The 12,813-nt window shown below is 45.9% G+C and overlaps 2 protein-coding genes across 2 annotated transcripts; one reads left to right on the top strand and one right to left on the bottom strand.

Annotated features, from left to right (window-relative positions):
- Positions 1-349: 349 nt before the first annotated feature.
- LOC123425513 lies at positions 350-2,040 on the top strand. The gene has a single exon (XM_045109205.1). It carries the CDS (start codon positions 422-424, stop codon positions 1,415-1,417), a length of 996 nt encoding a protein of 331 aa, XP_044965140.1. The 5' UTR covers positions 350-421; the 3' UTR covers positions 1,418-2,040.
- LOC123425515 (NADH dehydrogenase [ubiquinone] iron-sulfur protein 4, mitochondrial) lies at positions 1,871-9,394 on the bottom strand. The gene is made up of 5 exons (XM_045109206.1): positions 9,143-9,394; positions 8,245-8,333; positions 5,867-5,996; positions 4,916-4,945; positions 1,871-2,146 (listed from the first exon to the last, which is right to left on the bottom strand). The coding sequence occupies exons 1-5, from the start codon at positions 9,305-9,307 to the stop codon at positions 2,084-2,086; spliced, it is 477 nt and encodes a 158-aa protein (XP_044965141.1). The 5' UTR covers positions 9,308-9,394; the 3' UTR covers positions 1,871-2,083.
- Positions 9,395-12,813: the final 3,419 nt, after the last annotated feature.

The following is a 12,813-nucleotide window of genomic DNA, read 5'->3' as shown; positions in this document are numbered from 1 at the left end:
GTGACCCCACGCCCCACCCCATGAATGGAGCGGCGGCAGCCAGCCAGTGACCGCGGCGGGACGCGCCACGGGGGACGAGGCGACACAAAGCGAGCGAGGAGGCGCGGTGCGGCGAACGCGATCCTCCTCCTCCCCCCACTCCGTCACACGCCTGACGCCCCTCTCACTGGACGCCACTGGAATCCACACTCCCCTCCCTCCAAAGCAGCGCGCCCCGCGACTCGCCTCCGCCTACGTGTCGGCCGCGTCCCCGCCCGCTCGCCCACGTACCCCGCCCCGCCCTCCCACGTGCCCCTCCCCCTGCGCGCATCCGATTGGCCGCCCACGCCTTCTTAAGCCGGCACGGCACCGGGACCCAACGCCGTGCACTCCGTCCGTCCTCCACCCTCCGTCAGCGGACTTCCACTCGTGCGTGCACGCCATGGCCATGGTGCAGCCGGTGGACATGGCCGTCAAGGCCAACCAGATCCTCGCGCGGTTCCGGCCCATCGCGCCCAAGCCCGCCGCCCTGCCAGCGTCCCCGGCCCAGGCGATCGACGGCGCCGCCAGCCGCGTGCTCTGCCACCTGCAGAGCAGGCCGTGCCGGGCGAGGAAGCGCGGGCGCCCGAGCGCCGTGCCGGTGTCCGCGCAGCCTGCTGCCGCCAAGAGGAAGAGGGCGGCGTACCCGGTGCCGCTCCGGTGCGCGGCGGCAGCGGCCACCGACGCGGTGGTGTCCACGGCGACGAGGGCCCATGTGTCCGTGCCGGGCAGCGCATGCATGCCGTTTGCGTCGCTCCCGCCGGCGACCGCAAGTGCCAGCGGGAATCTGACAAGGCTGTCCACCATGTTGGTTGGAGTTGGAGATGAGGAAGAGGAGGAGGAGGAGAGGGACGTCCCCGTGGAGCGCGACCTTCTGCGGAAGCTGCTGGAGCCCAAGGTGATCTCGCCCCGGGCGATGCGCCCCGTAGGATCCACCATCCACGTCGAATCCATCGTCCACGGCGCCGTCGACGCGGCCAGCAGCACCACCGCCTCGAAGACGGCGGAGGAGGTGGAGGCGGAGGTGGAGACCGACGCGCTCCCGGCGGTCGTCACCGACTCGAGCAACCGCGTGCGGCTGGTGAACGACGCGTACAAGGAGATGGTGGGCGCGCCCGAGTGCCTGTGGCTCGGCGCGGTGGCCGCGTCGAGGAGGATCAGCGGGGAGGTGGCGCTCGTGGTGGCCGAGAAGGCGGCGCTGCCGGAGTCCCCAGAGGGGTTCTCGTGCACGGCCAAGATCGAGTGGGAGTGCGGCACCGGCGAGCGGACTTCCATCCAGGCAGCGTGCGACGTCAGTCGGGTGCATTGCGAGTCCAGACACTACCTCTTCGCATGGAGGTTCCACACCGCCGATGCATCATCGCCCGCCAGCAACCACCGCGCCGACGGCGACGCATGAGACACTCAAAGATCCGAGCTGCGTGCGAAACTAAGTGCATAGGACATAGAGTAAGGTGCATGTTTTGTTACTGTTAAACCACTAGGTTAAGGTGCATGTTTAGTGGTACTGGTAAACCTAGATGAACTGTTTCCTCTTTTGGAAAGCCTGCATGGTGCATGCTCGGGTTCTAAAGTACATATGATGTTGACCGGACAACGCAAGGGGAAAATATGACGTGTGCTTTAGTAAATTGCACGTCTGCTTGGTGTGTTCTGAGCTAGTGAGCTTCTTGTTTGATAATGACTGGTGATTGCCTACGTATGGTGGGGACAGGGCAAGATATACAAAAACCTAGCCACAGACTGGCAGCAGTCACGATCTGCCTGCTTCTTTTCGTGCAACTTTTAGTTGACAAATATACGTAGTAGCCAAGAAATTCTGTGTGAAGGGGAATTTTACAGGCAAGGCTAATAACAAACATTTACCCTGTAAAAAAGGGAATTAACAAACATTTTTCATGAGATGAGAGACAAATTCAGTTGCAATGTGTGCTTATTACACGTTTGATGGAGACATGTTCTAGCTCATATTGCACGACAGGTATGGAACAAAGTAAAATCAGCACGAGCGGCAGAGAAAAAGAACATCTTTTGAAAATCTCCAGACAACATACAAATCCACAGCTTAGGCTGCTTCCTCCGTCTTCGGTGGGCCTTTCCACTTAAAGTTCTCTGCGTACGTTTTGGGCTGCATGATTGAACATTAACCGTCATTATAACTTTATAAGTATAGCAACCAATGAAATCCTGTAAATACACACCTATACAAACAGATTTAGGTGTTTAGACTGGGACTATAAACCTATACAAACCGTCATTATAACATTATAATTTCATACTCCATATATTCTTTAGGGACTGTTTAGACTGGGTATCCGTACAAGCTTCGATAGTTAATTCAAATTTAAAATAAATATTGAAACTATATTCTTCTTCCAAACTGGCCCTTAATCTTTTTGTCCGAATCCGATGTCTTTTGTTTAAGTGGCTCACTTGTACATGACGACTCTAGACAGCAATATAACATAATTGCTATTATAAACCTCAAATACATGGTAATATAGTTGTGTTAGTTGGGATAGCGAAGTCAAATACTTTGCAAGGGGATATGACAATTGCACACACCATGATAAAACTGCCAAAATAGTGGTCTCCTTGCATCAGCGGGAACATCAGTTCAAACAGTATGGCAGCCAGTACTGACTAGCTTGTCCTCATCGAGTTGCTAGTAACAAAAAGATAAGGGTCGAGGAGCATGGTATTACTCTGTCCCTGGCCAAGTGCACATTCGATGTACTACTAAAGTTGATGCCAGTTTTGGCTTCTGTCTACAACATTTGGCTTCTAAGTCCTGAGAACTACAGGAGAACCCCAACCAATGTCTAGCTAGATTTCATGCAAGAGATGAGTGCCATCAGTTCAAAGTGCCGGTGTGCCGAGACACGAATAATGTGAAGGTCAACAAATTTGGTCAGGTGCTGTGACAAACAAGCAACAGGCTACCCATTAAGTCCCAGTGCCCCTGGTCATTGGGTATTTTCGCAGACTCCCGGTTCTCAAGGACAGAAAACCGAATCTTAAAATCACACAAAGTTCTGAAAACAGGTCATGGCATGCTCAAGGACAGAAAACCGAATCTTAAAATCACACAAAGTTCTGAAAACAGGTCATGGCATTGACCTTATGAAGACACAAATTTTCAAATCCAAATCTAAAACATAGTTTAAAAAACGAAAAGAACAAATAAAGTGTTTATAGTGTACTGATAATGTGCCAAATTCACACCCCAGTTTGAATTAGCTACTATTCAGAGGTGGATTAGTCTCTTGTTTTAGAAGTAACTGGTTGAATTTGGATAGGATTTTGTGAGATACTAGATGCTCTTACATGGGGTGTCAACACTGCGTTGTTTCTCAGAATTTTTGCGGTTTCTAGAAAGGAAAAAAACACTTGGGGTGCACAGGGAGTACTGCGTAAATTCTCCCGTCCTGCCTTGTCTTCACATTTCCATCCTTTATTTACCCCAAGTTGGTCTTCACCCATTGCCGTGATATTTCATTCTCCCTTTACCTCATGTATCCCAAGATGCCCCTGGCACCATTGCCATCCACCCCATAGTGGCAATACCCAAGAGACCGCCCCCACATCTCCGCATCATTTCCCGTAGTATAATGGACTGACACAAGTTATCGCATCTAACATGGATCACATTACTTGCAGAGTTACACACATAAGTGCTTACCATCAAAATCATCACCAATGTTTTTTTCTTTACCAGCAGATTTTACTCACTTTATGGCTTACAACTCAATGTTAACTACTTCCTATAACGACATGTCCATGTTGTATCGGTAAAACAACTCAAAAGTGTGCAAGCACATATTCTATGACCAGGCCATGATAACTATAAACACAAACAGATTTAAAAGAGATATACAGAAAAGGTGTATTCAAGGGATATACAAGGAGATATCCCATGGTGTATGCTCTTTGAGGACGATGTGGTGTTAGTCGATGATAGTCGGACAGGGGTCAACAGGAAGTTGGAGTCATGGAGGCAAACCTTGGAATCGGAAGGTTTTAGACTTAGTAGGACTAAGACCTACATGAGGTGTGCTTTCAGTACTACTAGGCACGAGGAGGAGGGGGGTGTTAGCCTTGATGGGAGGTGGTGCCTCAAAAGAACATCTTTCGATATTTGGGGTCGATGTTGCAGAAGGATGGGGATATTGATGAAGATGTGAACCACCGAATTAAAGCCGGATGGATGAAATGGCACCAAGCTTCTGGCATCCTCTGTGACAAGAGGGTGCCACAAAAACTAAAAGGTAAGTTCTATAGGACAGCGGTTCGACCCGCAATGTTGTATGGCGCTGAGTGTTGACCGACTAAAAGGCGACATGTGCAACAACTAGGTGTGGCGGAGATGCGCGTGTTGAGATGGATGTGTGGCCACACAAGGAAGGACCAAATCCAGAATGATGATATACGAGATAGAGTTGGGGTAGCGCCAATTGAAGAGAAGCTTGTCCGACATCGTGTGAGATGGTTTGGGCATATTCAGCGCAGGCCTCCAGAAGCCCCGGTGCATAGCAGACGGCTAAAGCATGCTGATAATGTCAAGAGAGGCCGGGGTAGACCGAACTTGATATGGGAAGAGCCCGTAAAGAGAGATCTAAAGGATTGGAGCATCACCAAAGAACTAGCCATGGACAGGGGCGCGTGGAAGCTTGCTATCCATGTGCCAGAACCATGAGTTGGTCACGAGATCTTATGGGTTTCACCTCTAGCCTAGCCCAACTTGTTTGGGACTAAAGGCTTTGTTATTGTTGTTGTTGATGATGCTACAGAAAAGGCGTATTCAGCATTTATTTTTTGAAGATGCAAGATATGAACTGTGTAAAGCAGGAAGATGCATTAACCAAGTCAAAACAAAGGATATGTAGGATATACAGACCTTCAGAAGAGGTGTGTGGCGCTTCCTAACCTGCAAAAAGATAGATATACATGTAAGTGTATAATTCTCGTTTTCAAAGAAATATAGAAGGCAAATTCCAAGAAGAATGTGTTATAAAATACTACACAATAGTGCAAGGAGATTCAACTCAACATACATTTTACTCTAGATATAGACTTGAAAATGTTTATGACAGCTTCAGCCAAAAGAAGTTCCATGGACACCAAAACTCTCAGTGTCGCTAAATTTGCAAACAATACAGTGATCTCGTAGATGACAACCTCTAGCTCTAATGGGTTTCAGAGAAAAGGAAGACATAAAGGTTTGACTTTTAGTGGACACAATTTATTAGCATATCTCTTAAGACATATAAAGGATATATTATCTTCAAAACATTTAATAGCAATATAATCAAATAACAGACCTTTAAGGCATGTGGCATAAATGATAAATTTCAACACAGAACAGATGAGAGGTAATTTGCAGAGAAAAGAATTTCAGCTAAATTAATTGAGCAAAATGACCGAGATAAGAACTACTCAGCAAAAATTTCGAGGAGGCATCAACAGGCAGCAGCCGAGACATACTTAAATGCCTATTTATTTGGCAGATTGAGCTATCAAGAACAAGGACTTCACAGTTACTGGAAAATAAACGTCATACAGAGTATATGACTAGCATGAAATCTATCTCTATATGTACTTCATTAAATAGGCCTAGCCCAGTTTGGAAATGCACCCATGGGATGATGGGAACCCTTTAAGGCCTGCCCAGCTTGAACATTTTAATTAGAAGAAGAATCAACAATTGAATTACCCTAGATGTTCAAAAGTGTAACCAATCATTGTTTGATCTTTCCCAATATTCCTGAAGTTCCAGTCCTGAATAGAACATCTTATTTGCCAAGTCAACTTATCTACCAGAATACCAGCAAGGGGCAAAAAGACCCACCACATATTCCCATCCATGTTTGTCAGCAAATGCCTTTGCTGACTCGGCACTGTCAAACGTAAGTCCAGCTTCACCAACATTAGCATACGGATCACCAGTCGATGTCCATCCCATCAATGGGTTCTCCCACCTATCACGAATTCAAATGTTAGAACCAGTTTTTCAAAAGAAAAGGAGGTATTTGAAAAGCAATAGTATCTGACAGTATTAGTTTGCTAACCAAACCCTAATCCACATAAACGAGTGATGAGCATGCCAAACAGAATAACTGCATTAGCCATGACATGAGCCACACAAAAAAGAATACGCTAACACCTCAACAAAGAGACCTGCTCAATCGGAGGTAAAAAAATCGGCTGTGGGCTTTAATGTTGTCATGATATAATAATCAGTGGAACCCCTAAACTGTAGTAGTATCCAGATTATTTCCTTAGTTTCTAACTGCAGATTCTACATGAATTTTTAAGTACGTTCCAATCAGGCACCGAAAGTCTGAAACATAAATGACCTGCGGTCAGCAGTGACAGAGCATTCTTTTCATGTTCTTATCCTCAATCAAGGTAATACACCAGAGGATTCAAATATTAATAGTGAGATATAACAAGTAAAAGAGCGTAGATATAGCATCCAGTGCCCTGGTAGAACCAAAAGCCATTACATAATTTTATGGTACTACTAATAATAAATATACAAGGAACTCCTCACATGTCATTCTTGTTTAAGTTCAACAAATAAGAACTAATAACACACAGCACCTCAAGAAAAAAATACCAGAACACTTCCAAAACAAACAAAAAACAACAACAAAGCCTTCAGTCCTAAACAAGTTGGGGTAGGCTAGAGGTGAAACCCATAAGATCTCGCGACCAACTCATGGTTCTGGCACATGGATAGCAAGCTTCCACACACCCCTGTCCATGGCTAGTTCTTTGGTAATGCTCCAATCCTTTAGATCTCTCTTTACGGACTCTTCCCATGTCAAGTTCGGTCTACCCCGACCTCTCTTGATATTATCAGCATGCTTTAGCCGTCCGCTATGCACTGGGGCTTCTAGAGGCTTGCGCTGAATATGCCCAAACCATCTCAGACGATGTTGGACAAGCTTCTCCTCTGTTGGCGCTACCCCAACTCTATCTCGTATATCATCATTCCAGATTAGGTCCATCCTTGTGTGGCCACACATCCATCTCAACATGCGCATCTCTGCCACACCTAGCTGTTGCACATGTCGCCTTTTAGTCAGCCAACACTCAGCGCCATACAACATTGCGGGTCGAACCGCCGTCCTATAGAACTTGCCTTTTAGCTTTTGTGGCACCCTCTTGTCACAGAGAATGCCAGAAGCTTGGCGCCACTTCATCCATCCAGCTTTAATAAATATAACTATGTTGGAGATGTTTGTTAATTTTTTGTCCAGCTCAACGATGCTTAAAGCGGATGCCTGGGACTCATCCATTCTTCATAAACATTACTCCCTCCAATCCAAAATAAGTGTCGAAGTTTTGAATTGGAGTTAGTTCAAACCTGCAACACTTACTATGGATTGGAGGTAGTACAATAATCAGTGAGATATGGTATAATCACAATCAAGGCTCGAGGAGGAATGCAGAAGTATTTCATCTCGTTGCTTATATGGTTACAGGTATAATAACATCTTTCATCATGGAGATATTCTTTCTATTCCATTAGCTAACCACCCATGCATCAAGTTGATTGTTTACTCAAACTTACCAAAAACAATGCGAGTAAGTGAGATGATTGCAAAGAACAATTTTTTAATAGATATACTCATTCTGATAATATCTGACATGCGAATTTGTGCTTCCATAGGTGGACTCTCACCATCTCAACCATTGAATGGGCCTTGAGATCTGGCATATCCACTAACTGCACAGTTATAGCCATAGCAATGAGAGAATGTGCACAGAACTCAAGGCACATTCAGCGGTTGAGAAGTGATAGAATTATATATGAGTGCCTAGATAAATACCATTACCTACCACTGAGCTAAGATCATAGTAACCCAAAGCAAAACTGCACAGGCATGATGTATAAGAACATTCGGAAGTTCGCTAGAAGCCTAGAACTACAGTCTAACTGCACAAGCAGGCAAGTAGTAGCCTAGTGCCTCAGTCACTGATAGTTTGAACTATTGACTGCCTCATGTGAGTGCTAGTTTGTTATTAACAGAAGCATATTTCTAGTTTTGATCTGCTTGGAAGCTAAGTTTTGAATGTAAATCTAGGTTAAATTTAAACGACGCTTATATTGATTTCATTTTATTTTCAGGTAGCCCTTTTGATAGTATCACAGGCTTTTGGTATGTATGACCCATGAGAAAGAACAAGATAACCAACAAAGTACAACAAGGAACATACTTTTGGGTTGACACGAAATTGATTTTCCACCTCCCGACTTTGCCTGAACCTTGCTGAGATGCAGTCCTGGCTGGTGAATAGATTAGAACCTGCTTGATCACAATGATAAGGTGAAGATTTGAGAAGGGGTGAAAAGGGTGAAATACAAACTACTTGGGCTTTAGCGCCAATCCTCTGGAAGTGTATTCGTGAAATAAAATCAGGCATTTGGCCTATCCTTCTGAACGTTTAATAACTACTCCCTCCGATCCATAATATAAGAGCGTTTTTTACACTACTAGTGTCGAAAACGCTCTTATATTCTGGGACGGATGGAGTAGCATATAACCCATCATACTGCAAACACTGAAAAGTACACAGTTTCTGACCCCAAACTGTCAACCCCCATTCAAAAGTTCTTGGAGGCAAACATATAACTGAAGACTGGGACAATGCACAAATCTATTCCAAGTCTAAACTATGGTAGAATACAAAGCAAACCAGGATCATTTATCCAAAATCACAGAGCGCAGGGGGAATTGCTGCCCTTGACCTCTCTCTCTACCCATTTTTCATTTTCCCAGATACACGTCCCTCATCCGAATCCCCCGAGATGGTCTAAACACACTTTGCCCCATATCATCATTGGATTGGAAATTCGGTATAATCCATGCAGGGGAATCCAAACTCCCGCACATTCCTCCTTACCAGAGCAGTGACCAATTGAAAGGGACCTACTGCGGCTAATTCACATTTCGGTCAAATCCAAACTCCAACCACAACCGACGCATGGACACATTCGACGCCTAACAGCATAAAAGGCTTGAAGCCCGAACATCTCGAGAGATGCCCACACAGATCCACCTGATATAAATCTATCGCGACGACAGTGAAGCAGGGAAGGGCGAGGGAACGTTACCTTGCGGCGGAGGTGCTCCTCGGGGATCCCGGAGACCATGCCGATCTCCCCGCGCTTGATCTCCACGAGGGCATCGGAGGCCTCCGCGGAGAGCATCCGCGCCGGCGTAGGCGAGAGAAGAGCCCGGCCGAGGGAGGGGAAGACCCGCCGGAGTGGGGCGGCCATCGCGTCGGAGCCGTGCGCCGGAGAGAGGTGAGGGCGAAAGGAGAGGTGCGGGGCAGAAGAACTTCGGAGCAGACGGCCTGCAAATGTGCGATCAGGCCGCACCGAGAATATGATGGAGCCCAGAGCAGTGTAGGGGTGTCCATTGCTCTCTGACTGGGCTCGGCCATTGGGCCCTGTAGCCATCGAAATATAGTTATGCCACAGCAGCATTCTAGGGCCCATTTCTTGTGGAAGAACAGGCAATATGAGGAGAAGAGCTGGTCCTCACCGACCACTCAAAAAAAAAAAAGTTAGCCCTAACAATGGAACACTCCAGTCCCGGCAAAAATCAAAGTCTTTCTATGGTGCCTTGCTTGATGTTAGTCCTCACCGCCACATGAGAAGCCAACTTTGTTGTTCAATGGACTCATGAAAACATTCACTTGTGGAATGCACATCACCCAAGTGTGTTTGGACTCTCATGTTGTGGAATGCACATTTTTCAAGAGTCTGGTTACTCACTTGTTTATCGAACGGTTCATCGATGATCTTGATTCCATCAAGGCGCTCTCCTCACCAGGGTCATCTAGGAGAACCCCTCGTGTTGTTGTGCCAATCCCATGAAGGCAGACGAAAGAAGGTTCTTTTTGCGTTGATGGAGTTCTCTTCGGAGATGGCAAAACGGGCGCGTCGACCGCTATTTGCCAAAGTAGAGATGGAGGCTACATGGGTTCATCATCTTTGGTACTGCCTGGCACCATAGACCCGACGACATTAGATATTATATCTTGCCATGAGGTTGTGTCACTAGTTGAAGATCTTTCAATTCCAAAGATCGTTATTGCATGTGATTGTAAGACAATGGTAAAGGACATCTTGGAGAGAAGAGGAGGCGCTTAGGAGTTCACTATGAGAGCTAGTAATTTCGTTAGTTGCTTAGTTACTTTTAAAGGTAAAGTATCAAATTTAGAAGCTCATTTACTTGCCAAACACGCATGTGTACTTGATGAGGGTCGTCATATGTGGCTTATTTCTCCTCATGACTCTTCTTGTATTCCCTTAAAAATTCATATTGATCAATAAAGTGTTGCAATTCTCAAAAAAATCTCTACTCCTTACCGTCAAAAAGAAATCTCTACTCCTACCCTCTGCTCAAAAAAAATACGCCTACCCTTAAAAAAACTATCTCTACTTCTAGATGAGAAGTTGGTAGGTCGGTATCCACGGTTTAACTTCGCCTCACTGGTTTAATTCTACCTCACCTCTCACCACCACCCTTCCGCTCTAGTTTTTCCATCCTCTCATTAGAAACCGAATCAATTCCTCCGACTCTCCTTTCATTTTGTTTTCATGCTTGGTTTCACAGGTATTGATTCAATTCAATCACGTTAGTAATAGGTAATGAAAAATTCAGAAATCGCACTATATCGTGAGATCACCTTCCTAAAAGACACACAGAAGATTTTTCTCGATAACCTTTCAAAACAAAATTGGATATTCCTCAATAACAAATCGCTAATCCCGTGCACTACGACATATACTATTGATACTATCGAATTCCAATCACAACTTTTCTAATATAAAAAATAACATTTTTTGACTTATCAAATCACATATTATTATTATTATTAAAGCTCAATATGTATGTCGTCTGGTACCCCTCACATCGTTCAAACCCATCCACCACTCCCACCGATGCAAATATAAAAAGAAAAAGTCCAAAACAAACCTTCAATTTATGGGCGAAACCTAAATCAAATCCTCAATTCCCAATCCCTGAAATTAGCACACCAAACTCTCTTATTCCAGTCTATTTTGAATTTTGAGAGGATTTAGCCGGTATTCGCTGAATTGGACCAGCCCATTAGTGCAATCGCTCGCGCTGGTCTGGTTTTCATGATGTTTTCTCTGGTTTTTCCTTCGTTATACTTTACTTTTTTGCCGATTTTATCTGATTTTCTTTCTTTGTTATACTTTTGGGTTTCTTTTGTTTCTTTCTTGATTTTTTTTTTACTTTTGTTTTGTTTCTTTACCACTAACCGGTCTTCTTTTTTACACATGTCTAATTATTCTCAATACCCATAGTAAATTTTTAGCACAAATATATTTTTGATACACTGTATTTACATTTTTTGGATACTTGCTTTTCCAAAAAATTGAATATACGCTAATATTTTTCAAATACACGCTTTATATTTCTTAACGACAATATTTTTTATAAAACTACATGATTTTTTTACATTGTTAGACATTCTAAAATTATATGAACTTTTTCAAACACATGTCACGTATATCTACTATCACTAAAAAGCACGAGAGAGAAGATCCAACTCATCATCTTAGCCGTCTAATCATACCATCGATGACCTAAAAATCTTCGTCAACGGAAGTACCTCGCTAACGAAACGCTCAGCCCTGCCTCGCACATCCTAAACGCTACGCCTTACGTGTCCTAAACGCTAACCGCTCAGCGCCGCCACCACACGCTCTGCCACGTCTGCACCGGATGTCGGTCGCTCGGCCCCGCCACCCGCCCGCACCGGTCGCCATGCACTCAGGCCCGCACCCGGCGCTCAACGCCGCTACCTGCTCTGGCCCCGCCCGCACTTGTCGTCGGTCGCTCGGCCCGCCCCGAGAAGCAGGACAAGGGAGCCGAACAAGGACATGGCAAGGGCGAGGCACAGGACTCCAACCGCCTCTGCTCACAAGGACGCTGCACACGCCCCCGACGCCTCGGACTAGGACTGACAATGCGCGGGCCTTGGGCGCGGGGGCCTCCGACGCTCAGCCCCGCCATCCCTTCTCACCGCAACTGCTCGGCCCCCGTCATGCCCCCGCTCTTTCGCCTCTCATATGACACACGACGCACACCACCGGCCCCCGCCCGTTCGCCTTCCTCGCGCCACTCGCCATCGGCGCCCGCCTGCATCTCCCGTTGTGCTCGGCGCCTGCCCCCAGCCAGTCCCCCACACGGTCGGCCATGACTCCTCCGTCCTCCACATAGCCGGCAGCAAAGGCTCCACCACCGCGGCCACAAAGAAGCTCCACCCGTAGCAACGATGCATTGTTCTTCTGCGCCGCCCATGGAGCAGTAATTGAACTCGGCGCCGCCAATTCGATGGTGTGCAGGTAAGTACCGTCGCTGAGTCTCGTTTGGTCCTTTTTGCATACCAGCAGTTATTGTTGGAAATATGCCCTAGAGACAATAATAAATTAGTTACTGTTATATTTCCTTCTTCACGAAAATCGTTTATTATTCATACTATAATTGTATTGATTGGAAACTTAAATACATGTGTGGATACATAGACAACACACTATCCCTAGTGAGCCTATAAGGACTAGCTCGTTGATCAAAGATTGTCAAAGATTTTACCATAGACATGAGTTTTCATTTGATAATGGGATCACATCATTAAAAGAATGATGTGATGGACAAGACCCAAACTATAAACATAGCATATGATTGTGTGAGTTTATTGCTACTGTTTGCTGCATGTCAAATATCTGTTTCTATGACCATGAGA

Source organism: Hordeum vulgare, chromosome 2H, assembly GCF_904849725.1.
Source record: "Hordeum vulgare subsp. vulgare chromosome 2H, MorexV3_pseudomolecules_assembly, whole genome shotgun sequence".
Taxonomy (NCBI): domain Eukaryota; kingdom Viridiplantae; phylum Streptophyta; class Magnoliopsida; order Poales; family Poaceae; genus Hordeum; species Hordeum vulgare.
This window is presented reverse-complemented; position numbering and strand designations above follow the sequence as displayed.

Coding starts and splice junctions, on each gene's coding strand:
- LOC123425513 (XM_045109205.1), top strand. CDS start 422: ATGGCCATGGTGCAGCCGGTGGACATGGCCGTCAAGGCCAACCAGATC.
- LOC123425515 (XM_045109206.1), bottom strand. CDS start 9,307: ATGGCCGCCCCACTCCGGCGGGTCTTCCCCTCCCTCGGCCGGGCTCTT. Junction 8,334..9,142: donor AGGAGCACCTCCGCCGCAAG/GTAACGTTCCCT, acceptor GTGATCAAGCAG/GTTCTAATCTATTCACCAGC. Junction 5,997..8,244: donor AATTTCGTGTCAACCCAAAA/GTATGTTCCTTG, acceptor AATTCGTGATAG/GTGGGAGAACCCATTGATGG.